Here is a 26,851-nt window from a genome sequence, read left to right on the forward strand (position 1 = left end):
TCACTATGGCGAAATGCAATATTGTAGACACTCATGATTGTCATATTGCTCCATAAACAGTGACTGCTAAGTTGGACTGTTGTCTTTTAAATTGAACTCTCATAACTATACTCCACAGCCTAATTGCAGGCACTGTAGTGAGCTGGCTGCAGGCACTGAAGTAAATTGTACTGTCCTGTACTGCTGTGTGTGTGCGTGCGCATCATATCACATTTTGTGACTGACAGCAGAAGGATTTCCATCTCCATCAGTACAAGACAGAAGCAACATAGTCCACAGTCGACAGCACTCCCTCTGGTGCCTGGCAACAATATCGGCAGACGAGTACATGCTGATGGACGTGATTTGGAAACAAAGTGGTTCAAATTTGTAAGCATCATCTGGAGGCTGCTGCTCAGAACTGGGAGGTGCCAGGCAAGTGGCTGTGCACGAGTAGAATCTCCTATAGGTTGCTAAGGTACAAGGTGGTAGTCATGTGGCCAATGCCCATCTCCACGAATATCAGCAACCTTGCCACTGCCCATCAATTACCCTCACGAACATTCTACTACACAACAGGAAGGTAAATGCTAAACCAGTCAAGTTGAAACAAACTGAGAATTATGATGAGACAGCTAAAGTAAGCTATCAAACTACCCAACTATGATATTTCAGGTGACGCAAAGCTACACTACTGCAAATAACAAAAAGTGGAAAAGAAAAATAAAGCCTAGTGTCTTTCAGACAGTAATTAACACCCACTAAAATCTTATGATAAAAGAAAAATGCAAACTACTTGGTAACCACTGACACAGCATAACTGATATGCACACAGACCATCTAAGTCTACTACAGAGTAACTACTATTAAGAAGTTTCATTTCCTTTTCAGATAGTTTAGGTAAATCAGAAAACAACCTCATGTACACGAATACACAAATGCATTTATTTACTGGTTTCATTACTGAATTTTTAACATACAAGTTGATATGTTTAAACCAAAATCTTTTACATTAGTTCCTTTATTAATGTTGTAGAAAAGACAATACTTAACTTTAGAACACAATCACACTTCATTTTCATTCTTTAATTCCACCTCCAATTCTTCATTTACAGTCAGCAATAGTTATGCAGGGGAGTGGGTGTTTTGCATGTGGGTAACAAGGATTCCACCAGTGAATAAAATTTAAACTTACTATGTAAACTACATCTACACACACAGCTGGTCCTGTGTTAGCAACACTGTAGGTAAACTGCAAATGGGCCTGAGAACCTAAGAGTGCAGTGCCCAACACAACCGATATATCTCTCAACACCATTCCCATAAGTAGGGGCAAGTGCACGAACTGTGAGCACTCGATCTGGAAAGAAAGAAAAAGTAAGATTCCACACATATACAGTCAGTTTATTTTACAGTAGAGAAAAACTTAAAAATGAATTGATGTATGCATGAAATTCACAAATCAAGAAATTTCCTTCACTAATGGAATAGGTATTTTGGAAAATTGGATTCCTGAAGGAATAAACTTAAAAAATCAAATTTATATCAATATGACCTACTGTGATACACATATTGTAAAATTTCATTTTCCTATATTCCCATCAATTTCTCCATTAGAAATTTGGTGAATGCAACAACTGTACTAGGAGATTTCATACATCATTGGGACTGAATCAAATGCAATGGATGTGAATAGACACGTTGCTGGAAACACTACAGGCAACTTTGATAAAAGCTTTAGGTTCACTATGACTAACCTATGGAGAAGATGGCTAAACCAACTCTCAAATCATAGGAAATTCGTTGCATGGCACATAATATGTGGCCAGGCATTTCTGTAACAAAACAGTGCAGGCAGGTTGTTGAAATACAGGCTTTATTTTGGCATTCTTTTTTTTTTTCACTTCACTTGATAGAGGCTATCATTGGAAGTATCTGTGATTCATTTCAATGCAGCTTACTTCTGTGAAAGTTCCAAATGACACCTTATTCATTATCTGCTATGCTGTTTCAAAATGTATGCTGGGTTAATGGTGTTCAAGAATATATTACCTAACACTAAATCAGTATCACTGTAGCACAGATCAAAGTGACATTTCACAAATCTAATGTCATCATGACGCATCAACACACCATTTGTAACCTGAGAATCTGGAGTTTACTGCCCTTTTTGGAATAGTTTTTCTGTGGACAAGACTGAAAAAAGAAAAGGCCCACCACGGTGTAGGACGTTGCTGTTTATCAGGTCATAGAAACTCCATACTCACCAGTAAATTTAGACGTCTGATGAAAGTAGTCACTAGTTTTGTGAACTGCATTGTGCAAAATTTATAGAGAGTGTTGGAGACGTGCCTTACATGTATGCTGGTGATGCTGCAGCGAGAAAGGTACACTCACATCATCCTAGTTTCTAAAGGTACTGACAAAACAGTTTCTCAAATAATCTGGTTAATACATTATGCTCAAGGGTCACATCTGCCAGACATTTCACAACTTTACACCTTGGCACCAGGGGTAAATGGTACTACAGGGCGATGCTGTCTCACGAGAGTATGGTTTATTTAGATACTAATGACAGCTACCTGCAGATGTAGCTTTTTCAACATTCAGCCAGCTCAGTTGCAGTCTTGATGCACATCTGCTGCTGTGGTCTTGTATTGCTGTTTTTATCTTAATTTGTAGTTACTGGATACTCTCTACAATTCATTTTTGCAGGGGGAAAAGACACACCGTTATGATCACACAGAGGTAGAATTCTTTGAGATTTTCACCAGAAATGATAGGGAGAAAGAACTCTTCGAAAGGTGTACACATCAGCTGGTACAATACACCTCTCTGTTTCTAAAAGAGGTAAAAATTCTTCAGAATCTGAAGCATTTCAAAGTGAGAACAAAATGCTTGAGAGAAGAGCATGCTTTAGTGACAAATGATGGGAAGGGATTTTCATCAATTTGTGCATGCATTTGACTATTCAGCTTCAGGACAGAAGTGTGGATTAGGGGACAATTCCAGAATTCTTATATTTGTAACAGAAGATCTGATCAAACATGTAACACATGAAATCAATAGATTTATACACTGACACAAAGTATGCAGTCTTGACTGTCAAGTTGGAAATAAATGAGGTTTAGGAACTTTTATTCCAGCAAAATTATGTCTGGGGACAGTTTTCTATATATGCTAATTTTGGACTTTCTCAGTGAATCTTGAAGGTTTCAAATACCATTATCAATTTAACTGGAAAGGAACTGGATGAGCCAACAACACATGCTGTCTAAATGATTAAATTTTGCACTGGTTCCCACCACACTATCTGAATGGGAGATCACCAATAGTGTAGAGCAGGCCATCTGAGGGCTTACCTCTGACACCACTGAAGAGGTCAGAAGTGAAACTTGCAGAGTCTTGGGAAAAATGAAAACACTAAAAACCAGCATCTCCATGGCTGAACATAGGGCAGTATGTGACCTACAAGAAGACAAAGAGACGGTCCTCCTAGTGGCAGACAAAGGGAAATGCGGTGGTACTGCTATGACCAGTTGACTACTGGCAGAAGATTGAGCTCCTTTTACAAGTGAACAAGGATCCTACATCAGCAGTGACGAGGAAGACAATCTCATTGCTAAACAACTTAGAAATGAACAATGATGTGGTTAGAAGGCTGTATCCCAGAGCAGTGATACCACCACACCTGTACAGACTTCCAAAGAGGCACAAGAAGAGAGTTCCACAGGTCCAATAGTGGACACAATAAATTCACCCACTTATGAAATATCTAAAAACCTGGCACAGCTATTGAAGCCTCTTGTGGGTCATTGTCATCACAGTGTCAAAAACTCAATGGAGTTTGTGAAGATACTTGAACACATCTGGAAAAAGGTAACATCCTGGTCAGCTTTGATGTCACACCCCTCTTCACACAGGTACGTCTCAAGGACTCCTTGACATTACGAAGATGCCACTTCAACGAAGCCACAGTGGAACTGTTCCATCACACACTCACTACCACATACTTCCAATGTGGTGGTAAATTCTACCAACAGAAAGACAGAGCGCCCCCCCCCCCCCCTCCTCCACATTGGCGTCATGTATCACAAACCTATAAATGGAACACTTCAAAGAATCGGCACTTGAAATGGCACAACTGAAACTGAAGGTGTTCCACCGCTACATGGATTACACATTCGTGATTTGACCATATGGCAAAGAAAATCTACAAGAATTTCTTAACCACCTCAATGTGGTACATGACAATATTAAATTCCCCCTGGAGGTGGAGGAAAACTGATGTCCACCTTTCCTTGACATCGCGATAAAGAAGAATCTGACAGCAGATTAGTTCATTGTGTTTGCAGTAAGAACACACACCAATAAGTATCATAACGCCAGTAGCTGCCACCATCCAGCCCAATGCAAATCCATGCTCACCATCTACCTGCCGAACTGCAGCACTTCAGAAAAACCTTTCGACACAATGGCTATTCTGAGACACAGATAAGACACGCTTTCCAACTGAGCAGGACGACGACGTACGTGAAGAAGACACTAAACGCTTGGCATTCCTTTCGTATACTGGGCCGCACATGGCACAGGTTGTCAGGATATTAGAAAAGAGCAACATTAAAACCAATATTCACTCAACAGCCAAAATCAAGCATATGCTGGGCTTAGTGAAGGATAAACTAGGAATACAGAAACCTGGAGTGTACAGTATTAGCTGTGAGTGTGGTAAACAGTACATAGGCCAGACACAGCACTGTATACCATAGCACTGCTGAGAACACATAAGGAGAGATTGTCTAGGCCAAATGAGGAAATCTGCAGTGACAGAACACAGACTCCAGGAAAACCACACGTCTTGATTTCAAACAAAGAAAGCTGATGTGCAGGGCAAACGGTTTCTGAAGAGGCTGTTGAGAGAGACGAGTCCAAGATAACCTCGTCAACTGAGATGGCACTTTCCACCTTGGCACCACAGGATGCAGTGATAAGAAAAATGCAACAAGAAACTCCTATATGAAGGCAGCGGATGGAATGAATAGGCTACATGAGGCCACAACGCCTGTATCCACCAGCACGCAGGGAACTGCCCCTGCCACCACCGGCCATGACTACCCACCACAGGCCGTGACACCAATTCTGGAGGCACGAGATCAGCACCACTGATGCAGAAGAGGCAGAGGAGTCTGCACTCCAGCAGCTATAAAGATCCACACAGTACGAGAACTCGACACTTCGCCTGAGAATGACAAGTAGGAAACAAGTCGAAAAGTTGCCGCAGAAAGATGTCTCGACTCAGGTGATAACCCGAGAAGACTTCACTGTCAGTTTTCTATTAATTTTGAGAATTCTTTTTGTCAGCAATAGCTCTCCCAGTAATGAAGGAGACAGGTTATTGAAAATTAGAAACAATGTTTACAAGTTCATAAAACATTAAAAAGTGCATTTTATCCATATGAAAAGTTCTGCCTTGCAAAAGCCTATTATTGTTTTTCAAACAGTACCTTCCATCCTCATGGAGAGTAATTTTAATATTTTCTGTATTCTGGGTGATCAAAACTCAGTTTCAGACGATTTACTATATTTGATGAAGGTAGTGCTACATAACACAGTTAATAAACCAACACTGAGGATTAAGAGCATTACTGAAGAGAGGAAATGAGGCATACATAACGCAGGTGTACAAGAACATTGGAAGCCAGTACAATGCAGGCAAGAGCCTCCATATAATCAAGCAGAAATGTGACTGCACCAGCAGGGAAAAAATAAGAAGACATTACCTGCTACATAATATGATCCTTTACGAAAGGACCCACATGGAACCCGATGAGTAGAGTAACTCTTCTATCGTACATTACAGAATGTAGTCTTGGACAAACACATTTCAGTAATACTCACTTTGGAGTACGTAGTGTCTTGTCAGAGTAACGAGGGATGAACTGTTCTATAAAATGGCAAGATGAACGAGAAGGCTACTTACATAAGCCCTGTCCTGAGGCTCGCTGGGCTCACCTGTACCGACTGGCTGCAATGTCGGCCTATGTTGATGGCATCACTGGAAGCAGTATGGAGGGGCACGGGGTCAGCACATCTCTCCCCCTTCTGTTACCAGTTTTTGTGACCCAGAGTCCCTACTCAGGGTGTATACGCGGACAAGAAAAAAATTATCGGATTTTTCCCGGTTAAAAATACGCTTTCTCCCGGGCGAAAACACACTTTTTCCATGTTAAGTGACAGTATATTTACCCTTATCAATCATTTGAATGGTTATGGTTTTATACATGGGTGTAGAATTTCCCGGCACCAAACACCGCATATTACTTTCCGAATAATTGAAATCTAGATTGCGACGCGTGTTTGTAAGCCAGTCATAGCTTGTGTCACGTGATCTCGCCAGCCGGTGGCAGTGGATATTCAGAGCATATGACACGTGATGTAGTCAGCCAACAGCAACATCACTGTTAAGTAACACAAACACACAAACTGGGAAAGTTAATAGTTAATACACATAGTGTTGCTACAAGAAAAGCAAAGCTTTCACATATAATATTGGTCTCTAAGGTTAATAAGCTGCAAGAGAAGCTAAGCTTTCGCATATAATGTTGATCTTTTTTGCGCGTGTTACACTTTAAGATATATCATACAAATAAGCCAGTAAAATTTTTTTTAATAGTGACATAAATGTCTGATCTTCAGGGTTCGAAATTATTCTAAATGGCCCATCATCAAAGAGTTGATTTTTAAATGAGAGTCAACAGCTCTGTGATTTAATAATTCATGGTACATTCTTTCACTTTGAAAACTACAATCCAGCTACACTGTAGGCTTTCATGAGTAAACTAAATAAATGAACTAATAGGACTTTTTACAATTGATAATATGAACTGCAATGAACAGAAAGAGAAAATAAGTGTAAGGTGTAGTGGCAAGCAGAGATGGGTATTATTCAAATAAATTTCCATCTAGATAATTATTAGAAAAAGTAGATTATTCAAAGAAATTTATTCCCAAATAAATTATCTGTATCTTAAATAACATGGAACGTCACTGCATTTTCTTTGCTTAATTCTTGTACCGAATTCTACGACTAGCATTTGTTTCCTTGACACAGAACAGTTTCTATTTGATAAATAACTTATTAATGGATTGTATGTAGAAGTGCCTTGGTGGCCAAGTGAAAAAATGAAGAAAAATGACGAAGACACAGATAGGATGATGAGAAAGAAAGTGGGCTAAGTTCCAAACTACAGAGCTAGAAGTATTGAGGTTCAACCCCACATTGGTCTTACGATTTTTTTTTTTTTTTCTGTTACTCATTGCTTCTTTCTTCTCTGAGAAAAAATTTACACCACATTTCAGAGTAAATGTAGTACTCTAGGTCACCACCTAACTGGCAGTGTAAGTCAGTTCAGAGGTGGGAGAAAGACAAGTGCACACCGCCAGGCCTAGCAAAACACAGCAGAGTTCAAAACAATCTTCAGGTTGAGCACAGCTTTACTTGCTTTACAGTGAACACATGCCACACAAAAATACTTCATTGGCAAATGGCCTTAGCAGTTACAGTACTGATGCTGCCCTGTTCAACTTTGTGCACTCAACAGTACTTCCCACTCTCCCCATGCTAACACGCAGAAGTACTCTACATAAAGAGCCAAAGATGAGAATGTAGCTAACATAAACTCTTAATCTGTAACACCTTTTTCCATTGTACCAAGACTGCTGACACTATCAGATACGGGAGTCTTTTTGATATCTTGTTGACATCAACAGACTTTAAATCTAAAGAACTACTATGAAATTCGTGGAACGCTGCTCGACATTAAAAGTCATCTAGAAGTATTTTACAATTAACTCTGAAGAAGCTCGCCATTAGAATATGGGACAGTTTTTCGATCTGAAGTGTCTATGTAGTTATACAGAGCCTGCAGATTCAAAAATTTCTGAAGACACACTGGGTTTGAGTACATGAAAGATTTCATAGTATTGCAGCACCTTGGCAACTTTTGTATCGTGCAAGTGTCAAGAGAATTGAAATAACCTTCTCGCCTTTCTACACCAACTGCAACTACTGCAGCAATATCTTACCCATGTTTTAAAAAATGAGTTATTGCTGGGGAAGCTTACAACAAACTACATGACAAATAACTGCACAGAAATGTCAAAGAAATCAGGTAATTGGTTTCAAATTGTATGACATAATAAGAAGATTTTATCTGAAATGTGATTTGAGAAGTGAAGCTAACATGGAGTCACAATGAATTATTTTCCATACACTATTGCAAAACTGATAATCTCTAATTTTTGTCAAATAAGATTGTATGTTGAAAGTCTTGTATCATTATCATAAAATAAAGACAAATTCAGGAGATATAAAGCACCAATACACTCTTTATATATGTGGAATGTATTTTCTTTAGTGTCACGACAACAAGTGGAAAAAAAAAAGTTTCTGGTGGTTAAAAAGACTTTCTTAGAACTAATTTAAAAGAATAAAAAGCACATTCAATTAACAGATGACAAAGAACTGGAGTAATAAATGGCACTGGATTTCAAATTTATCTATTATTCATAACACTTTCTTCACTGATGATGAACAAGTGTTTTTATTTGCGTAAGTGAATCATTTTTTGAATAATACTTGTTATTCATGAATAACAAATAATAATTAATATCTGTATTTTTTTATTTGCCATTCACATAAATTTCACGAAATATATAAACATTCTACTATATATTCCATTTTGTTAAAAAAATGGATTTTGCTTATGGCATTCAAATTTCATGAGGTTGATTCTAGGTATACAATAATACCTTCATTGACTGTTTATATTACTGTGTAAAATGTTTGATTCCATTTCCTTTCAGGTATAAATAAACAAATGATTATCACAAAATTATGTGAATAATTTGTAATAACTTAAATGTTGCAATGAAGGATTATAGTCATATTTTATGTATACCACAACTAACAAGGGAACCTCTCCATTGCACCCCCCCCTCAGATTTAGTTATAAGTTGGTACAGTGGATAGGCCTTGAAAAACTGGACACAGATCACTCGAGAAAACAGGAAGAAGTTGTGTGGAACTACGAAAAAAATAAGCAAAATATACAAACTGAGTAGTCCATGCGCAAGATAGGCAACATCAGGGATAGTGTGAGCTCAGGAGCGCCGTGGTCCCGTGGTTAGCGTGAGCAGCTGCTGAACATGAGGTCCTTGGTTCAAGACTTCCCTCAAGTGAAAAGTTTAATTTTTTATTTTTCAGACAATTATTTTGCGAAGCTGCACAGGTACACAGAGCAGTATTGTTTACGTGATCATGTGTCAATTATCAAAGTTCAGGCACTCACACATAATCGACTTCGCTCTCCGAAATTCCAGGACATGTTCAGGTTTGCTTGGACATATGCAGGATTTGACGGTCTACACACGCAAAAAATTGGAAACATTATAAACATATGTTTTGACAGAGCACAGGGAAAACTGCGCGACTGTGAAACTGTTGCATTCATTTGTTGCAGTTTATGTGACAAACTCTTATGTTTTCATCACTTTTTTTGGGAGTGATTATCACATCCACAAGAAAACCTAAATCGGACAAGGTAGAAGAATCTTTTTACCCACTCGTCAGGTGTACAAGTTAGGTGTGTCAACAACATATTCCTGTCATGTGACGCACATGCCGTCACCAGTGTCATATAGAATATATCAGACATGTTTTCATGTGGAGGAATCAGTTGACCTATGACCTTGCAATCAAATGTTTTCGGTTCCCATAGGAGAAGCACGTCCTTTCGTCTACTAATCGCACAGTTTTGCGGTGCGGTCGCAAAACACAGACATTAAACTTATTACAGTGAACAGAGATGTCAATGAACGAACGGACAGATCATAACTTTGCGAAAATAAAGAAAGTAAACTTTTCATTCAAGGGAAGACTTGAACCAAGGACCTCACGTTCAGCAGCTGCTCACGCTAACCACGGGACCACGGCACTCCTGAGCTCACACTATCCCTGATGTTGCCTATCTTGCACATGGACTACTCAGTTTGTATATTTTGCTTATTTTTTTCATAGTTCCACACAACTTCTTCCTGTTTTCTCTATTGATCTGTGTTCAGTTTTTCGAGGCCTATCCACTGTGCCAACTTATAACTAAATCTGAGGGGGGTGCGATGGGGAGGTTCCCTTGTAAGATAGAGTCAGGGACGAGCCACTGTGTGTTTTGTTATTGTTTCTGGGAGTGATTTTTCTTAGTTATGGGCAAAATGGAATTTTTTTAAATTCCAGAAATTTCAAAATATTTGGAAAATGAAGAAGTATTCACTGTTACTTTTTGGACTGACTGAGCTCTGATTGAGATCTTGTAGACCAACTACGCTTTCTAGTAATTTCTACATATACTTCCAGCATTAATCAAAATTTTTGCACTGTTGAGTGCACTGACAATGCAGCACTGCACTTACCATTCTGAGCAGAGAGGAGATCAATTCACAAAATAAGGTAACACATAAAGCATTTTTGATGATGAAGGAGAGAGTTGATTCAAAAGACCACAGAATGTGTTGAAATTATTGTTTGTTTGCTTACTGTGGAGAGTATGAAGAATGAAACATACATAACTAATCTTTATTAGTATTATGTATTTGTATTTAACAAGTTGCATGTGATGAAAAGTACTAACAATTATTACATCTACTACTTCGCAAGCCACTGTATGGTGCATGTTTGAGGATACATTGTACCACTACTAGTCATTCCGTTTTCTGTTCCACATGCAAATACAGCTAGGGGAAAACAACTGTATGTGCCTCCATGCAAGTCCTAACTTCTCTAGTATTATCTTTGTGGTTCTTGCATAAAAATATACATTGGCGGCAGTGGAAACTTGCTACAATCATTTTAAAATGCTGGGTCTCTTAATTTTCTCAATACTGTTCCTTGAAAAGAATGCCACCTTCCCTCTGGGATTCCCATTATAGTTTCTGAAGCATCTAACACTTGCATGTTGATCACACCTACCAGTAACAAATCTATCAGCCTGCCTCCAAGTTGCTTCGATGTCTTTCTGTAACATAACCTGGTGGGGATCTCAAACACTCAAGCCATACTCAAGAATGAGTCACACATGTGTTCTATATGCGAACTCCTTTGCAGATGAGCTAGACTTTCATAAAACGCTCCCAATAAACAGAAGTCAACCATTTGCCTCCCCACACTAATAATCGTATGTGCTTGTTCCATTTCACATTGCTTTGCAGCATTGTGCTGAGACCTGTAATTGACATGACTATGTCAAGCAACACAGCACTAATACCATATTCAGTCATTACAGAATTGTTTTTCTAACTCATCTGCATTAGCTTATATTATTCTACATTTATAGCTAGCAGCCATTCATCACACCAACTGGAAATTTTATCTAAGTCATCCAGTAGCCTCCTACAGTCACAACACAATGATATCGTCCCATACACCACAGCATCATCAGCACACCAGCTGCAAATTGCTGCTCACCATGTACGTCATATCATTTATGCATATAGAGAATAATAGTGGTCCTATCACAGTACTGAAAAACACGCACACGCACACACGCACACGGTGGAGAAAAATTGTGAATTTTAACCCTGGATAGCTGATGCCAGTAGGAACCAAAAATACTAATGTTGTGATTGTGTAGATCGACAACACACAATTTTTAAACTACGCAAACTTGATGCCACGTGCTCCGATCGGCCGCGGGATTGCCCTGTTGCCAGATGCTCTGGACAACGCATGACTGCGAATGCTGCGGTGTACTCAAGGCGGCCCCGCATGCTCCATGGTAGCGTGCAAGACTTCCACTCTGGGGGCAAATCTGAAAGGGTCCTGATACATCCACTGAAGTTTCATGATAAGACAAACCTCATACCTGTCAACAGCTGTTAGTTCGCGTACAGAAAGTCTTTTACAAATTGTGTCGGTCCTGAAAAGGGCCTTTTTTGTAGTTAGGGCATAGTTTATTTAAAGCAGGTGCTTGAACTGGCAACCCTCTGACGCAATACAGGCTTGGTAACGTTGAATGGTGTTTTGACAAACTCTTTCAGAGATTCTTGGCATTGCCCTGATGCGATTGTTGGCATTTATTTATTTACACGTAAAGTTCCATAGGACGAAATTGAGAAGCAAATCTCCAAGATCATGGAACGTGTCAGTACATGAAGTTACAACGTAAAAGTTGGTTGGTTGGATTAAAAGGGGGGGAAAGGGACCAGACTATGAGGTCATCAGTCCCTTGTTCTGAATAAAACAGTGCCACAAGTGTGAGGATGAAACAAACGAGACCAACAACTCAAAACGGAATGAAAGGAAAAATAACATGAACAATGAAGGGCAACAAAAATGTGAATGGACAACAAGGGACAAGAAAACCACAGAAACGCAAGAAACAGGATGAAGAGATTAAAACAACAAAGCACATTACCATGGCTGGATGGCCATGAGAATAAAAAAGGAGAAGCTAGCCACTCTGCAACACTTTAAAACCTCCACCCTAGAAGCACTAGGGTGGAGGACACAGAGGGACAAACAACATGCACTAAAACTTAGATCAAATGATAAAACCCACCCTCACAAATAAAATGTAAAACTAACCGACGAGGTGTTGTCAGGTAAAATTAGTGGCAAAGAGACTGGTAACACAAGATTTTGTCGCTGGGCAGTCAAAGAGGGACAGTGCACCAGAATATGGGCCACTGTCAATCGGGCGCCACACCGACACTCAGGCTGGTCTTCACAGTGTAGGAGGTAACTGTGAGTCACCCAAGCATGGCCAATGTGGAGCCAGCAGAGGACAACTGATTCCCTGTGAGAGGCCCGCATGGAAGACTTCCACACATTCGTAGTCTCCTTAATGACACGCAGTTTGTTGTGTGTACTGTTATGCCATTCCATCTCCAAAAGCCGAAAAACCCTACGGCATGAGTCAGAATGTAGGTCAGGTTCACAGATGCCCATCTCCAGAACTGGTTTCCGTGTAGCCTATTTGGCCAGCCTGTTGGCAAGTTTGTTGCCTGGGATGCCAACGTGTCCTGGAGTCCACACAAACACCACTGAATGATGAGACCATTCCAGTGCAAGGATGGATTCCTGGATGGACACTACCAAAGGATGGCGAGAGTGGCACTGGTCGATAGCCTGTAGGCTGCTCAAGGAGTCAGTACACAGGAGAAATGATTCCCCAGGGCACGAACCGATATATTGAAGTGCACGAGAGATGGCTACCAGCTCTGCAGTGAATACACTGCAGGCATCAGGCAAGGAATGCTGTTCAAAATGGTCTCTGTGGATGTAGGCGAAGTCAATAGGTGTAAACCACTTCAGACCCCCAGAACACGTCAAGAATCTAGAGGAAGTGACAGCGGAGAGCGGCACGAATAACTGAGTCCTTAGGGTCATGCGAAAGGTCCAGACAAATCTGCGGCCTAGGTGTGCACCATGGAGGTGTATGCAGATGGTCCTGGGTGGGAGTTGGTAAAGGGAAGCACTCCAGTTTAGACAGAAGGGATCGCAGGCGAACCATAATCGTTAGCCCTGACCTGGGCTGCTGATGTGGGAGATGAACTGCCCCGGGTGGAAAAAGGAGATGATAATTCAGATGCTCTGGAGAACTATGAATCTGTGCAACATAACTGGCAAAGAGCTGTGCACATTGGATCTGCAAAGCAGGAACTCCAGCCTCCACCAGGAAACTGGTCACCGGACTCATTCTAAAAGCTCCCGTCACTAGGCGAATGCCACAGTGGTGCATTGGGCCAAGTACACACAATGCTGAGGGTGCCACCGAACCATAAACCACACTCCCATAGTCAAGGTGGGATTGAACAAGGGCTTTGTAGATCTGCAGCGGAGTAGAGCGATCTGCACCGCAATTGATGTTGCTCAGGCAGCGGAGGGTATTGAGGTGCTGCCAGCACTTCCACTTAAGCTGACAAAGGTGAGGTAGCAAAGTCAATCGGGCTTCGAAAACCAATCCTAAGAAACGATATGTCTCCACTACAGTGAGTGGATCGTCATGAAGGTTAAGTTCCAGTTCCATATGAATGGTACAATGTCAACACAAGTGCATGATCCACAACTTAGTGGCCGAAAACTGGAAGCCGTGCGCGAGAGCCCATGACTGTGCCTTGTGAATGGCTCCCTGTAGGTGCTACTCAGCAACACCAGTGCTGGTGGAGCAGTACAAAATGAAGAAGTCATCTGCATACAGAGAGGGTGAGACGGACAGCCCTACAGCTGCTGCTAGACCATTAATGGCCACTAAAAATGGTGATACACTCAATACAGAGCCCTATGGGACCCCATTCTCCTAGATATGGGGGGGAACTATGGGAGGCACCAACTTGGGACACGGGAAGTATGAAGCGACAGGAAACTTTGGATAAAAATCGGGAGCAGGCCTCTGAGACCCCACTCGTATAATGTGGCAAGGACATGATGTCGCAAGGTCATGTCATACACTTTTCATAAATAAAAAAAGATAGCAACCATGTGTTGGCATCTGGAAACGGCTAGTTGGATGGCAGACTTGTGGCACACAAGATTATCAGTGGTAGAGAGCCCCTGGCAGAAGCCGCCCTGACATGGAGCTAGTAGGCCATGCGACTCTAGGACCCAATCCAACCACCAACATACCATACATTCCAGCAGCTTACAAATAACGTTGGTGAGACTGATGGGCCAATAGCTATCCATATCAAGTGGGTTCTTGCTGGGTTTGAGCACTGGAACGATGGTGCTCTCCCACCATTGCGATGGAAAGACCCCATCACACCAAAACAGGCTGAAGATGACTAGGATATGGAGCTTGTAGTCACAAAAGAGATGTTTAATCATCTGACTGTGGATCCGATCTGGCCCAGGGGCTGTGTAGGGGCAACGTGCAAGTGCGCTGAGGAGCTCCTACTCTGTAAATGGGGTGTTATGGGTTCACTGTGGCGTGTAGTGACAGAGAGGACTTTCCTTTCCATACGCTGTTTGTGGGTGCGGAAGGCTGGGGGTAGTTCTCCAACGCAGAGGCTCAAGCATAGAGCTCAGCAAATTGCTCAGCAATCGCATTTGCATCTGTACACAGCACACCATTCATGGTAACGCGAGGGACACCTGTTGGGGTCTGGTCCCCAAAAAGACGTCTGATCTGTGTCCAGACTTGGGAAGGTGACGTACGGCACCCAATGGTCGACACGTACCTATCCAAACACTCCTGTTTCCATCATTTTATAAGCTGGCGTACACAGGCAGAGAGCATGCTCTAGGGAAGGGTGTCGCTTATGTCACTGTAGAGCTCGCCAATGCTCTGTAATTGCCTCAGTAACTTCCGGCGACCATCAAGGGACTGTCTTTCGCTGGGGGCACCCTAAAGAGTGAGGAATCACATTTTCTGCTGCAGAAACGATTGTGGTAGTCACCTGCTCAACCATCACATCGATGTTACCATGTGGGCAGAGGTGCAAGTTTCCCAGTCTGCCTTGTTTACAGCCCATCTGGGCAGGTGCTCGTGGGCCTGACGCTGGGGCAGTGACAAGGTGATGGGGAAGTGGTCACTACCATGTGCTCCCCAGTGGACAGATGGGATAAGTCCTGTGCTACAAACTGATAAATCAATGGCCGAGTAACTACCTCGAGCCACACTGAAATGTGTGGCCCCAGTATTTAAGAGGCAGAGGTCGAACTGATACAGTAAAATTTTGATATCTTTGCCTCGGCCAGTAAGCACAGTGTCACCTCACACGGGGTTATGCGCGTTAAAATCTCCCAAACGTAGGAAAGGTTTAGGGAGTTGATCAATCAGTGCAGCTATTACATTCAGGGGTACTGCACCATCTGGAGGAAGATATACATTACAGACAGTTATTTCCTGTGTCGTCTGTATCTGGACAGCCACAGATTCAAGAGGGGGTTTGAAAGGGCACAGGTTCACTAGAAACTGAGTTTAGGACAAACACAAACTCCACCCAGCATTCGATTATAGCTGCTACGGTTCCTGCAATATCCCTTATAGCCACAGTGGGCAGGGGTCCGCATTGCCTGTAACCAGGTTTCCTTGAGGGCAATGCAGATAGCAGGTGTATAGCTAAACAGTTTCCGTAGCTCAGCCAGGCGGTGGAAAAAACCGCCACAATTCCACTGGATGATATCATCGTGAGACTGGGAAGGCATGGAACATTCAATGAGGCAGTTTACGCCTCAGGGTCACCTGCTGCCACTGACTTTTTGCCTGAGCAGTCTATATCCATTGTGTCTGAGGGTCCGGCGAGATCCAGGTCCTCAGCAGACGCCAGAATCTCCATCCCATCCTCAGATGCAGAGTTTGTAGGTAGTGCTGGTGTGGGTGCCACCCCTAGTTCCTTGTTCATAGGGGTCTTGTTTTTCTATTTCTTGCACTGTTCCTTGGGTTTCCCTGGCTGGGAGGACTTCACTGAACCAGTCTCCAGGACTGAGGATGTGCGTGAAGCCCTATGACCAGCTGCTTTTGGGCTCTTCAGCTGCTGGCGGGTGTCATCTTTTCCACTAGCAGAAACCTGTGAACGGAGTGACCGAAGGGTCCCCTTCCTTGCTATAGGAGCCAAAGAAGCCTTATGCTTCTCTGGCTTAGAAGTGGGGACTGAAATCCCTGATGGTTGGGGGGGGGGGGGGGGGGGTGTTGCTCCCAAAGTAGGTGGTGCAGGAGCAACAGGGAGGAAAGTGCCCCCCACCATCAAGGGGGCAGGTGTAGTCTCTTGGTTCTGACAGGTGACAGGAATTCGAGGAACTGATGGGCCGTGAACTGTTCTTGTAGTGGCAGCGTATGAGGTCTTAGCCACAGGATGTAGGTGCTCAAGTTTCCTCTTAGCCTCAGTGTAGGTCAGTTGGTCCAGGGTCTTATATTCCTCGATTTTCCTCTCTTTTTATAAAATCCTGCAATCTGGCGATCAAGGTGAATGATGCTCTCTGCAGTTGACACAAATGGGAGGCAGGTCACATGGAGTATTAGGATGTGATGGATGTCAACAATCTTGACAGCTGGGGCTGGAAGTACAGCAGGCAGACATATGGCTGAACTTCCAGTACTTAAGCACCATCGGGGGAGGGATGTATGGCTTGACGTCACAGTGGTAGACCATCACCTTGACCTTTAAGGGCGATGTGTCACCCTCGAAGGCCAAGATGAAGGCACTGGTGGCAACCTGATTATCCCTCAGACCCCAATGGATGCACTGGATGAAATGAACACCTCTCCGCTCTAAATTGGCAGCTCATTGCCAGACTGCAAAAGAACGTCCCTGTGGAATATAATACCCTGGACCATATTTAAGCTCTCATGCGGCATGATGGTAACAGAAACATCCCCCAACTTGCCACAAGCGAGTAATGCCCGTGACTGGGCAGAAGACGCTGTTTTTATCAAAACTGACGCAGAGCATATTTTGGACAAGCCCTCCACCTCCCCAAACTTGTCCTCCAAATGCTCCACAAAAAACTGAGCCTTCATGGACATGAAAGATTCCCCATCAACTCTCGCACATACGACATATCAGGGCAAATAAGCTCCACTGTCATCCTTAGCCTGGCATTCCTCCCATGGTGTGGCCAGGTAGGGGAACAACTTGGGGTCATATTTCTTAGCATTAAAGTTAGACTTTGCCCGCTTAGAGACTGTTGGCAGCAGACCACCAGCAAGAGATGACGTACTACACTTCATGGTGTTTCATCTACCCTGATGTTACCCACTCCGACCAGGGGACCTCCCCATGGGCACCACCCAGCTGCAGCAAAGGCCACCTAGCAGGATTGCTATTGCCAGGGGTCCCAAAGCCCCAGGGCGATGGGCATCTACTCCTTGGCATACGTGGGAAATTGGCGGTGCAGGAATCAGCAGAGCAATCCCTGTGTTGTCAGGGGGCTACAACCGACAGGATACATGGTGGTCCCACCCCAACAGACTGGCTACCGTACTGAATATGAGGTACAAAGAAGTCCATGGTAATCGTCGGCACAGAAAGTGACTCCATAGTGCATGGTGGAAAACGCATCCAGGAAGGTGTCCTCGCCCAAGAGGTGGAGAACGGGCGGGACTGCAATGCGACGACAAGAAAGTGGGCTAAAGCTCTCAATGCACGATGGGCACAATGCACCATGTAAGGTGCCATTCCCTAATTGGCTCGCTCTTCAGGAAAATTTTGAAAAATGAAGGTCAATCCCTACGGGGGACCATCACATAAAGGTCAAAACATGTGAAACTCCTTTTAGTCGCCTCTTATGACAGACAGGAATACCTCAGGCCTATTCTTACCCCTGGATCTGCAGGGGGGAACATAAAAGTGATAACAGGTAAAAATAAAATGTTTATGAACCCAAAATAGTCGAATCAACAATGTAACATACAAATAGACTTAATTTTTTAAGGAACTCCTCAACAGAAAACTCTTCAGTTTCAATTTGAACGCCTGTGGATTACTGGTAAGATTTTTGAATACTTGTGGTAGGTTATTGAAAATGGATGCAGCAGAATACTGCACATCTTTCTGCACAAGAGTTAAGGAAGTCTAATTCAAATGCAGGTTGGATTTCTCCCAAGTATTAACTGAGTGAAAGCTGCTTATTCTTGGAAATAAGCTGATACTGTTGACAAGAAATGGATGTTTACTGCGCTCCATTAATTTCTCTTTGTTTCTAGGTGGTTTGCGTCCAGGTGGGTGAACTAGAACCTTGAAGAATCCCCACAGGAAAAAGTCTGGTAGTGTGAGGTCTGATGATGGCAGGGTCCATGTCCTACAAGCACCTCTGCCAATTACCCGGCTGTCAAAGAGTTCATTTAAATATCCGCACACAGCACAACTGTTATGTACAGGTGCCCCATCATGGTGCAACCACACACGTAGCCATATGTCCAGGGGAACATCTTCCAGCAGGCCGTGTAGAGTTTCTTGCAAAAAGTGAAGGTAATTTGCCATGGTAAGTCGAACAGGTAGACGGACCAGGCCAATCAGATGGTCACCCACAATGCCTGCCCAAATGTTAGGTGAAAATTGTTCCTGGTGTCAATGGACTATGGACATAAGTGATGTGAGTATTTTCCCTTGCCCCGTAATGAACGTTTCGAGTGTTGTAAAGGCCATCCCATGGAAGGCGCACTCGTCAGTAAACAACACAATGGCGGGGAAGTCAGGATCTTATGCAAAACGTCACAGAAACCACCGGCAAAACCCTAGCCTGTGTTCAGTCCGCCACAGGATTTAGGTCTTGGAAAGGGTGGAAACTGAATGCATGCTGACGTCATCCCTCAAAACCTCCCAGACTGCCCAATGAGTGACCCCCATGTCGTGTCCAACAGCTCGACTACTTGTCGTATGTGCTTCCCCGGAGCGCTCAAGAACAGTCTCTACAAATGCAGCATCCCATCGTGTCCAAGATCTTCCAGCATCACCACAATATCCTGCTAACGAGCCTGTTTCACTAAGCCGCCGGTGAATTGCTGTAAACGTTTGTGGGTGTGGGTGGTGTCTTGCTGGGTACCATTCCTCATGAAACTGTCGAGCTTCATGTGCATTACTGTCTGCTAGTCCATAAGCAAAAACTGTATCTCACTGTTCTTCAAACGAATACTGGGTCACCATGCTCACTTATGACTAAATTGCAGGTGACGTGCATGTGTGCACTGAAGCAAAGCTTACGTGTGAATGCCTCTGAAGTGAGGTGGAGACAAACCTATTCGACACGTGTGTATCATGTTGGGGCAGTGACGGGGCGAGGGACGTGAACAGACAACCATAGCACTGCCCGTCAACTGATGAATGGCAACAGGACACTCCCACAGCCAATCTGAGCATGCGGCGCTAAGTTTCCGTAGTTTCAAAATGGTGCAGTGTTGACCTACACAACATTAGTAATTTTGGTTCCTACTGGCATCAGCTATCCAGGGTTAAAATTTTGTGACAATTTTTCTCCACCCTGCACACTCACTCGCTCACTCTCTCTCTCTCTGTGTGCTTTAGGGTGCAAAACTGCTAAGGTCGTAAGTACCCATAGGAACCTATTCCACATACTCTTATCTCCATTAACAGTCTGCAGTGGGGCACTATGTGAAACAGTTTCCGGAACTCTGAGTATGGAGTCTGCCTGTTTCCCTACACCCATGGTTCACAGGATATCACACAAGGAAAGGGCAAGCCGAGTTTCACACGAGTGATTCTTTCTGAAACTGTGAAGACTTGTAAACAGATGCTTTTCTGTATCAAGGAAATTAATTCTATTTGTTCTAAGAACAAGTTCATGAATTCTGCAGCATTCTGATGTTAAGGATATTAGTCTGTCATTTTGCAGGTCTGTTCTTTTACCCTTATCATATACATGAGTCACCTGAGCTTGAGACTTTGCACTGGGCAAGAGATTCTCAATAATGGCTGCCAATGCTGTGGAGAATTCTTTGTAAAGCTGAATCAGGATTGCATTCATATCTGGTAACACATTTTTGACTAACTGGGTTCTCTACATCAGGGATGCCTTTACTAAGGCCTCCATATGGAAGTCTGTGTGATAGTCTAGTAAGGTTAGAGTATGGTGCAGACACACTAAAGGCAACAGTACAAATCACCACAACTACACATAGTGGAAATGTTAATTAGCATTTAATGTGATGTCTTATAATCATATTTGAGAGAAGGCGCATTAGTGCTGTGCTTGGGATGTTCATCCTCTCTACCTGCAACCCCTCTCACACCAGCATCACATGTGACCTACACATTGAAGCCACAGAAGCAGACAACAGCCAGTAGACCTCATGGGCCTGCCGGATCAACAGGCATCAGAACGAGTACCACAAGTGGCCCCAATGACCTGCTTGCTACCATGGGATCATGAGGCCACAAATATATCGAGCTGTATCCTGGCGCTGCCAGAGCGTTTAGGCCGGTGCTGAACAGTTTGTATCTTCGAATCCTCTACACCAGACACTGACCACAGTAGTGGTCCACCAATCAGAAGTCTCTCTAAGGAAATACCCAGAACCTCTAACACCCAGTGAGTGTGTGACATATTCTGGCTGTTGTCTGCTAGTGTGGCTCCTGTGGTTTCATGTTGTATGCCACTCACTGCGTTACAGCATCTGCAACATTGAGCTACCAGTGACTACCTCAGACATCGCCAGGAAGTGGCCTCTACACCAGTTACCACAGTGGACTTGTATTGACCATTGTCATAATCTTGTGTTTTAACTCTAAAGTGAGCTCATACTTTAACTTTCTCATTTATTGTGGCTGTCTGCCCAATTAAGAACTTGCGCCAATCATAAGTGATAACCAAACTTCACCACGAATGGTTCTTGTAAAAGCTTGCCCCCAAGAAAGAACCTTTTGATTGTGTGTTCTTTAATAAACTTGTTGTACAGTGTTTACTTGGGCTGTGTTCTCACTGCACCTCCAATGCCACAGACATAACTGGCAATGAGGTGTTCATTAGTCAACCCAGTTTTTCATGCTTTTGCTATACCACAGGTAGACACTGTTTTCTTTCATGTGACTTCCAACCAAAGAGTTGGCTGATATTTACTTTCCATTCCAACATGTCTAAACCATTGGACGTTACTGCCCATGTACTACTGCTGCTCCAGAATATGCAAGGGGCCATGCAAGTGACAGTAGAGAAGATGACATCAGCACGATGCCTCTTGACTTCTCCAAGTACCTATCACACACAGATTTCTCTGGTGAAGGACTCTGGATGGCAGCATCACCATTCCAGACATTTGACGAAAAGGTTGAGCCATGCGCAAAATATGTGGCCAGGATGGAACAACATTTTCCGGTCCACAGAAGCAATCATTCTCTTAGGCTTGCGCAGTCCCTGAAGTGTACTACTCACTGCAGCAGCTCAACCCAGAGGTCACACCCCACACCCTCCCATATGAACAATTGAAGTCTTGTCTCCTAGAATACTTCTTTCTCAAGTGCATGTCACAGCTGCTTGTCCCAAGTTTTTCAGCTCTTATAAATTCAGTGGACAATCTTATACAGAGTGGATAGCCAGAACAGTGTCTCCTGAGACTGTAGGTTCCAATGTGTTCACAGTCATACATCACATCTTCAATCTCAGACATCATCCTCGACCACTCGTCAGATGAAGGACTCCACAATGACTTCCTCAGACTTAAGGATCCCATGTTGGATACATATTTGGCCATTATTAGGACTTTCAGTCTCTTAGGTCCTCAGCAGCATAGCAGGACCCCTCCCAGGGGTTTGCCACCTGCCCGAATCACTGCCCCAGCCCCAGTCTCGATTCTCACCAACCCGAGTCACCCATCAGGGGCAAAACCCCTACAGGTGCGCAACATCTACAACGGCTGCCCTCTTGCAGCAATCATTTCATAACGTCAACACTGCTACCATGGAAGCAAATGCTTGACCTGCAGCAAAATGGGACACAACACAGAGGTCTGTCAGCCATTCCCCAAGATGAATGTGGATTGCACTCATACAGGTCCCACCAGATTATGGTTTAGATGAGGTGCCCAATGCCTACTCTCTAGACGTCCATGTTGTGCCCCCATTTCCAACAGACTCAGAACACTAACAGCGGATGTCAATGCTGTTCCATTGGTTTTTCAAATTGATATAGGTTCTTCAATGACCATCTCTGACAGGGAAGCTTACAACCTACCTCCCCCCTCTCCCTTCCAGGCAAACAATTCAAGTTACAGCAGATCACTATAGAAGTCTAAGACCAGTCTAAGGCTTGGGTCCATTATTAGGCAGCCTTCACAGCACACATCCTTTACTAACATTAGGGCCTCAAACATTCTCAGTTTTGACATTTCAATGTTAAGTATACCATGTGATCGATCATCACAATAATTGATTTGTTGAATTTTCATGATGTCATACATGATGCTGCCATATTTGGCAAAGCTGTATATATGACCAACTGACGCACATTATGATCTCCTGTGAAGATGGTAGCCAGTACCAAAATCAGTAGAGAATAAATAAAACTTTACAGCTGTTAGCACAAAAAGAAATTTTTTTACAAATATTTATCAGTCGTAGATAATGATTTGAAGAAAGCTATTCTTTTTGCCTGAATAAGTTCCAGACAGTTTACATTCCTGACTGATCATTAACATCTTTTGTCATTTTTCTGGCTGACACAAATATTCCAACCAGGACAGTGCATTGTCTCCAGCCTGTGGGCATCTTTTTGTCTGGATACTCCTACGACATCATCAAGTCTCATTCAACAGCTCAACATGCAAATGCCAACATCCTTTCCAACTACCGATGGGACAAGACCACGAACTCAATTTGGCACCAGAGGTCTGTTTCCACACGGATACCAAAGAAAAAGAAGCAGTGGCCACCTTCCCCTTAGATGTGGCAGATATTGCCCACCAATTCTCTGAAGATCTGGTCACCTGAGAAGTACACCATCTGGTGGATCACAATTGGCCAGCAGATAGCAAACAAAGTACAAGTCTTCTAGTACTGTTGCAATGACTTATCCACTCTTACAGATGTCATTACTACGGGGGGACAATGGTCACACTCGTGTAGTAATCTCATATGCCCTCAGGGAATGAATATTGTCACTCCTCAACAACAGACCGAAAGACTTGCTAGGTAACATGTACACTGGCATCGGGCTGACATTGACACTGAAATTGCCAACGTGGTTGCAGCTTCCAATGCCTGTTAAGAGTAAACAGACAGCACCAGTTCAGTGATATTTCCCCTAGCCAGATGCATCACCACCTTGGCCTCACCTACCTTTAAATTTTGCTGGCCCTTTTTTGGGATATTCCTCATTAATTCGTATTGATGCTGGCAGCGGGTTCCCATATGTGTATGCATGCCGTCGACGTCCTCTGCTAATATGATTCAAGCACTGGCTCGTATTTTTTCTATTGAATGGCTCCTGGAAACAATAGTGACAAATAACGGGCCCCAGTTCACATCCTTTGAATCTGTCACTGCTTGTTCTCACAATAACATCGGCTTTGTGCATACAGTGCCTTTCCATCCAGCATCAAATGGGCTGACGGAGAGGTCTGTCCACACCTTCAAGTCCAAACTGGCAAAGCTGTACCAGCACCGTGCTCTGGACAAAGCACTAATGCTTTTCCAAGCCTCCTATGGTTCCATCCCCCAAGATGGAACTACTCAGCAATAAACTGTATGGTAGGTCACACCATTTCCAACTCTCCACAATTCAACTGACCAGACCACACCCCTCTTCTTGGTGGCCACGCTGGTACTGATACTCCAGACAGACTGAGGTCTGGGCACTGGTTTTTTCCAAGGGCTGCCAATGCTGGGCGCCAGCTATTGTCACCCATCTGTCAGGTGAGGCCATGCTAGAAGTACAACTTCAAGATAGCTCCACATGATGGAAGCATATCAAAACCTATTAAGTTAAATGTGTCAGATTGAAAACCTGATAAGTCAGAGATAATGCACGGAGAAAGCTGGCAGACATGTTGAGAAGACGGGGGGGCAATGACAAGAAAGGAAATAAGTTGCAAACAATGCATTATAAGAAAAAATCAAAGAAATGAAAGTTATGAAAAAGAGAACATAATCATGTGTCACAAGAATGATAAAGAATAAATAAATGACAAGGATGACGAAAAATGAATGTGTCTGGAATGTGGAATGGAGATGTACCACAACTGAAGAGAATTCATGTGTGAGGAACCAAGCATATGTTGCACAGCTAGTTCCCCATCAAAACTGCAGTCAAGGACACCTCTTCTGGGCTTTGGTATGTGAACTCTGTAACATAGTACTGTGGCTTATCTTCATGAACTTAGTGCCTTCATTTGCATTTTACTAGGGGTTCATGGATCATCAGCGCAACAGTGGTTGTTTGGTAACAGGTATACAACACAGGTTGTCTCACAAGTGGCTCTCCCTTTTATTAAGTAGGAAATATACCAGTACTCACATACCCACATAGTAGTGCATTAAAGCACTGCTTCTGGGACAGGGAGGTGTGCCTGGCCCTGGACTGAATTTGCCTGGCTGGTTAAAAATGAGGATCCATGGGCCGGCCAGCCAGCCTGGATGTGGTTTTTAGGCCATTTCCCACATCCCTTAAGGCCAATATCTGGTTGCTACCCATGTTCTGCCTCAGTCACAAGATTTTCAAGCATTTTAAACTTTTGCCCACTCACATGAACAACACTACACGCAGACAGTTGGGGTACATGTACTCCCTCCCTAGAGGTAATGAAGTGGTGACAGGAAGGGCATCCAGGTACCCCTTAAACTAACAATCCCAAATCTGTTAATAACCCTGTCAACCCTACACTGATGTGATACAAAGGCACAAGAAAGATAAGAATATACCAGTACTTGTGGCATGGGGGTCCAGTAATTCATAGCCATACTTCAGCTCAAAGGTTGGGATTTGATAACCGATAAATACTGGGATTTTCATTTGTCACTTATTTGGCAACGTTTGTTAAATAAAATACGCTGCTGTCCATGTTATACTGTAGGTGACCATATAAAAGGCTGGGCAAGTCAGTTCTAAGGTCAGAGGAAGGCAAAGACATATTACTTTCAATAGGATCCTACCTATTTAAGAGTTGTCGTGTTCAAAACCAATTAAACTTAAGGCTGATGACAGCTTCACTAATATAGCAATAGGCAATGGTAGAAGGTTGCTTAGGACATATTTCACAGTGGTATGATCCTGAAGATAGGAACCGTCTAGCAATAAATAAATAAAAGCTGACGTAAAATGTTTTACAAAGAGGCTGCAGGCAACAAAAAGCTGTTATGGAAGGGGCGGGGAGAAAAGCTATTAGGATGTACTTCATTTCAGCGCACAACATAAGGGAACTGCAGTCCCAGTGCAGATGCCTGTTAAGTTTCCAGCCAGGATAGTAGTGTGTGATAAGAGCTACACTAGAAGCCTGTGAGTAGCTCTTCATCTTTGATTTGGTTTCATTCTCAGCTATAGTTATTTCATCTTTAAGTCACAGTTGTTCACAGTCCACACCACCAGCAGATGATTGCAACCTAAAAACTATAACTCATAGGTACCCCACTGGAGCCAACTGGAAGACTATTCACCCAGACAGTATGTAACCACCTTCATGTGATTCAAATCAACAAGTCTGCCTGTTTTAGAAGCATGTGGAAGTTGCCATCTATCAGTGTTGATATCAGGTATGCAGTCCTGCAGGTTCAGTAGGGAGACAGGTCAGTCACATTTTGGGCAGACACCATTCAGGGATACCAAATGCCTCTCACTGTTACTGAGGGAAATTTGAGCACTGTACAACACTGGGAAAGGATCTGCCACCCTACTCTCAACATCTCTGGGTTAATCCTTCAAGACGATAATGCATGAGCACACTGCGCCTACCTCACAAATACCTCTCACCTGGAGGTAGGAATCAACCGAACTGAGTGGTCTGCAGTATCTGCCGATACGAACCCTGTAGAGCATGCTTACAACCAGCTGAAACTTGCAGTGTGTTACTGCAGGAACCATATTCAAATGCTGGCAGACCACAGAAAGTTGCAACTGTAGAAAAGGGTAGGACTCCCCTAAAACATCTCAACCACCTTGTGGGCAGCAAGCTGACGATCCAAGAATGTTGCAACGCATGGGGTAGAGTATCATAGTATGAATGTTACCCAGGAGCAGATTTTGGTTTCAGAGATTTGCAAAAATTTGCTCTTTTGAACCGACTATTTTAGTTTTATTTTTAAATCCCCTGTGAAGTGTGTCCCCCCCCCCCCCCCCCCCCAATTAAGCTTAGTCTCATTCCCTGCTTCCCTCAAATCTACACCCACACATTTGCAGATATGCCTGTAGTGCAAAACGTTTTTTAAGCAGTTTCTA

The 26,851-nt window shown here is 43.2% G+C and overlaps 1 protein-coding gene across 1 annotated transcript in view; it reads right to left on the reverse strand.

Moving 5' to 3' along the window:
* Positions 1-902: 902 nt before the first annotated feature.
* The window catches only part of LOC126471480 (transmembrane protein 183-like), a 149,678-nt gene continuing 123,729 nt past the window's right edge, over positions 903-26,851 (reverse strand). The window contains exon 7 of the mRNA XM_050099682.1: positions 903-1,339. Coding sequence (XP_049955639.1) covers positions 1,085-1,339 — 255 coding nt within the window. The 3' untranslated portion in view covers positions 903-1,084. The remainder of the gene's footprint in view (positions 1,340-26,851) is intronic.

Source organism: Schistocerca serialis, chromosome 3 (genome assembly GCF_023864345.2).
Source record: "Schistocerca serialis cubense isolate TAMUIC-IGC-003099 chromosome 3, iqSchSeri2.2, whole genome shotgun sequence".
NCBI lineage: Eukaryota > Metazoa > Arthropoda > Insecta > Orthoptera > Acrididae > Schistocerca > Schistocerca serialis.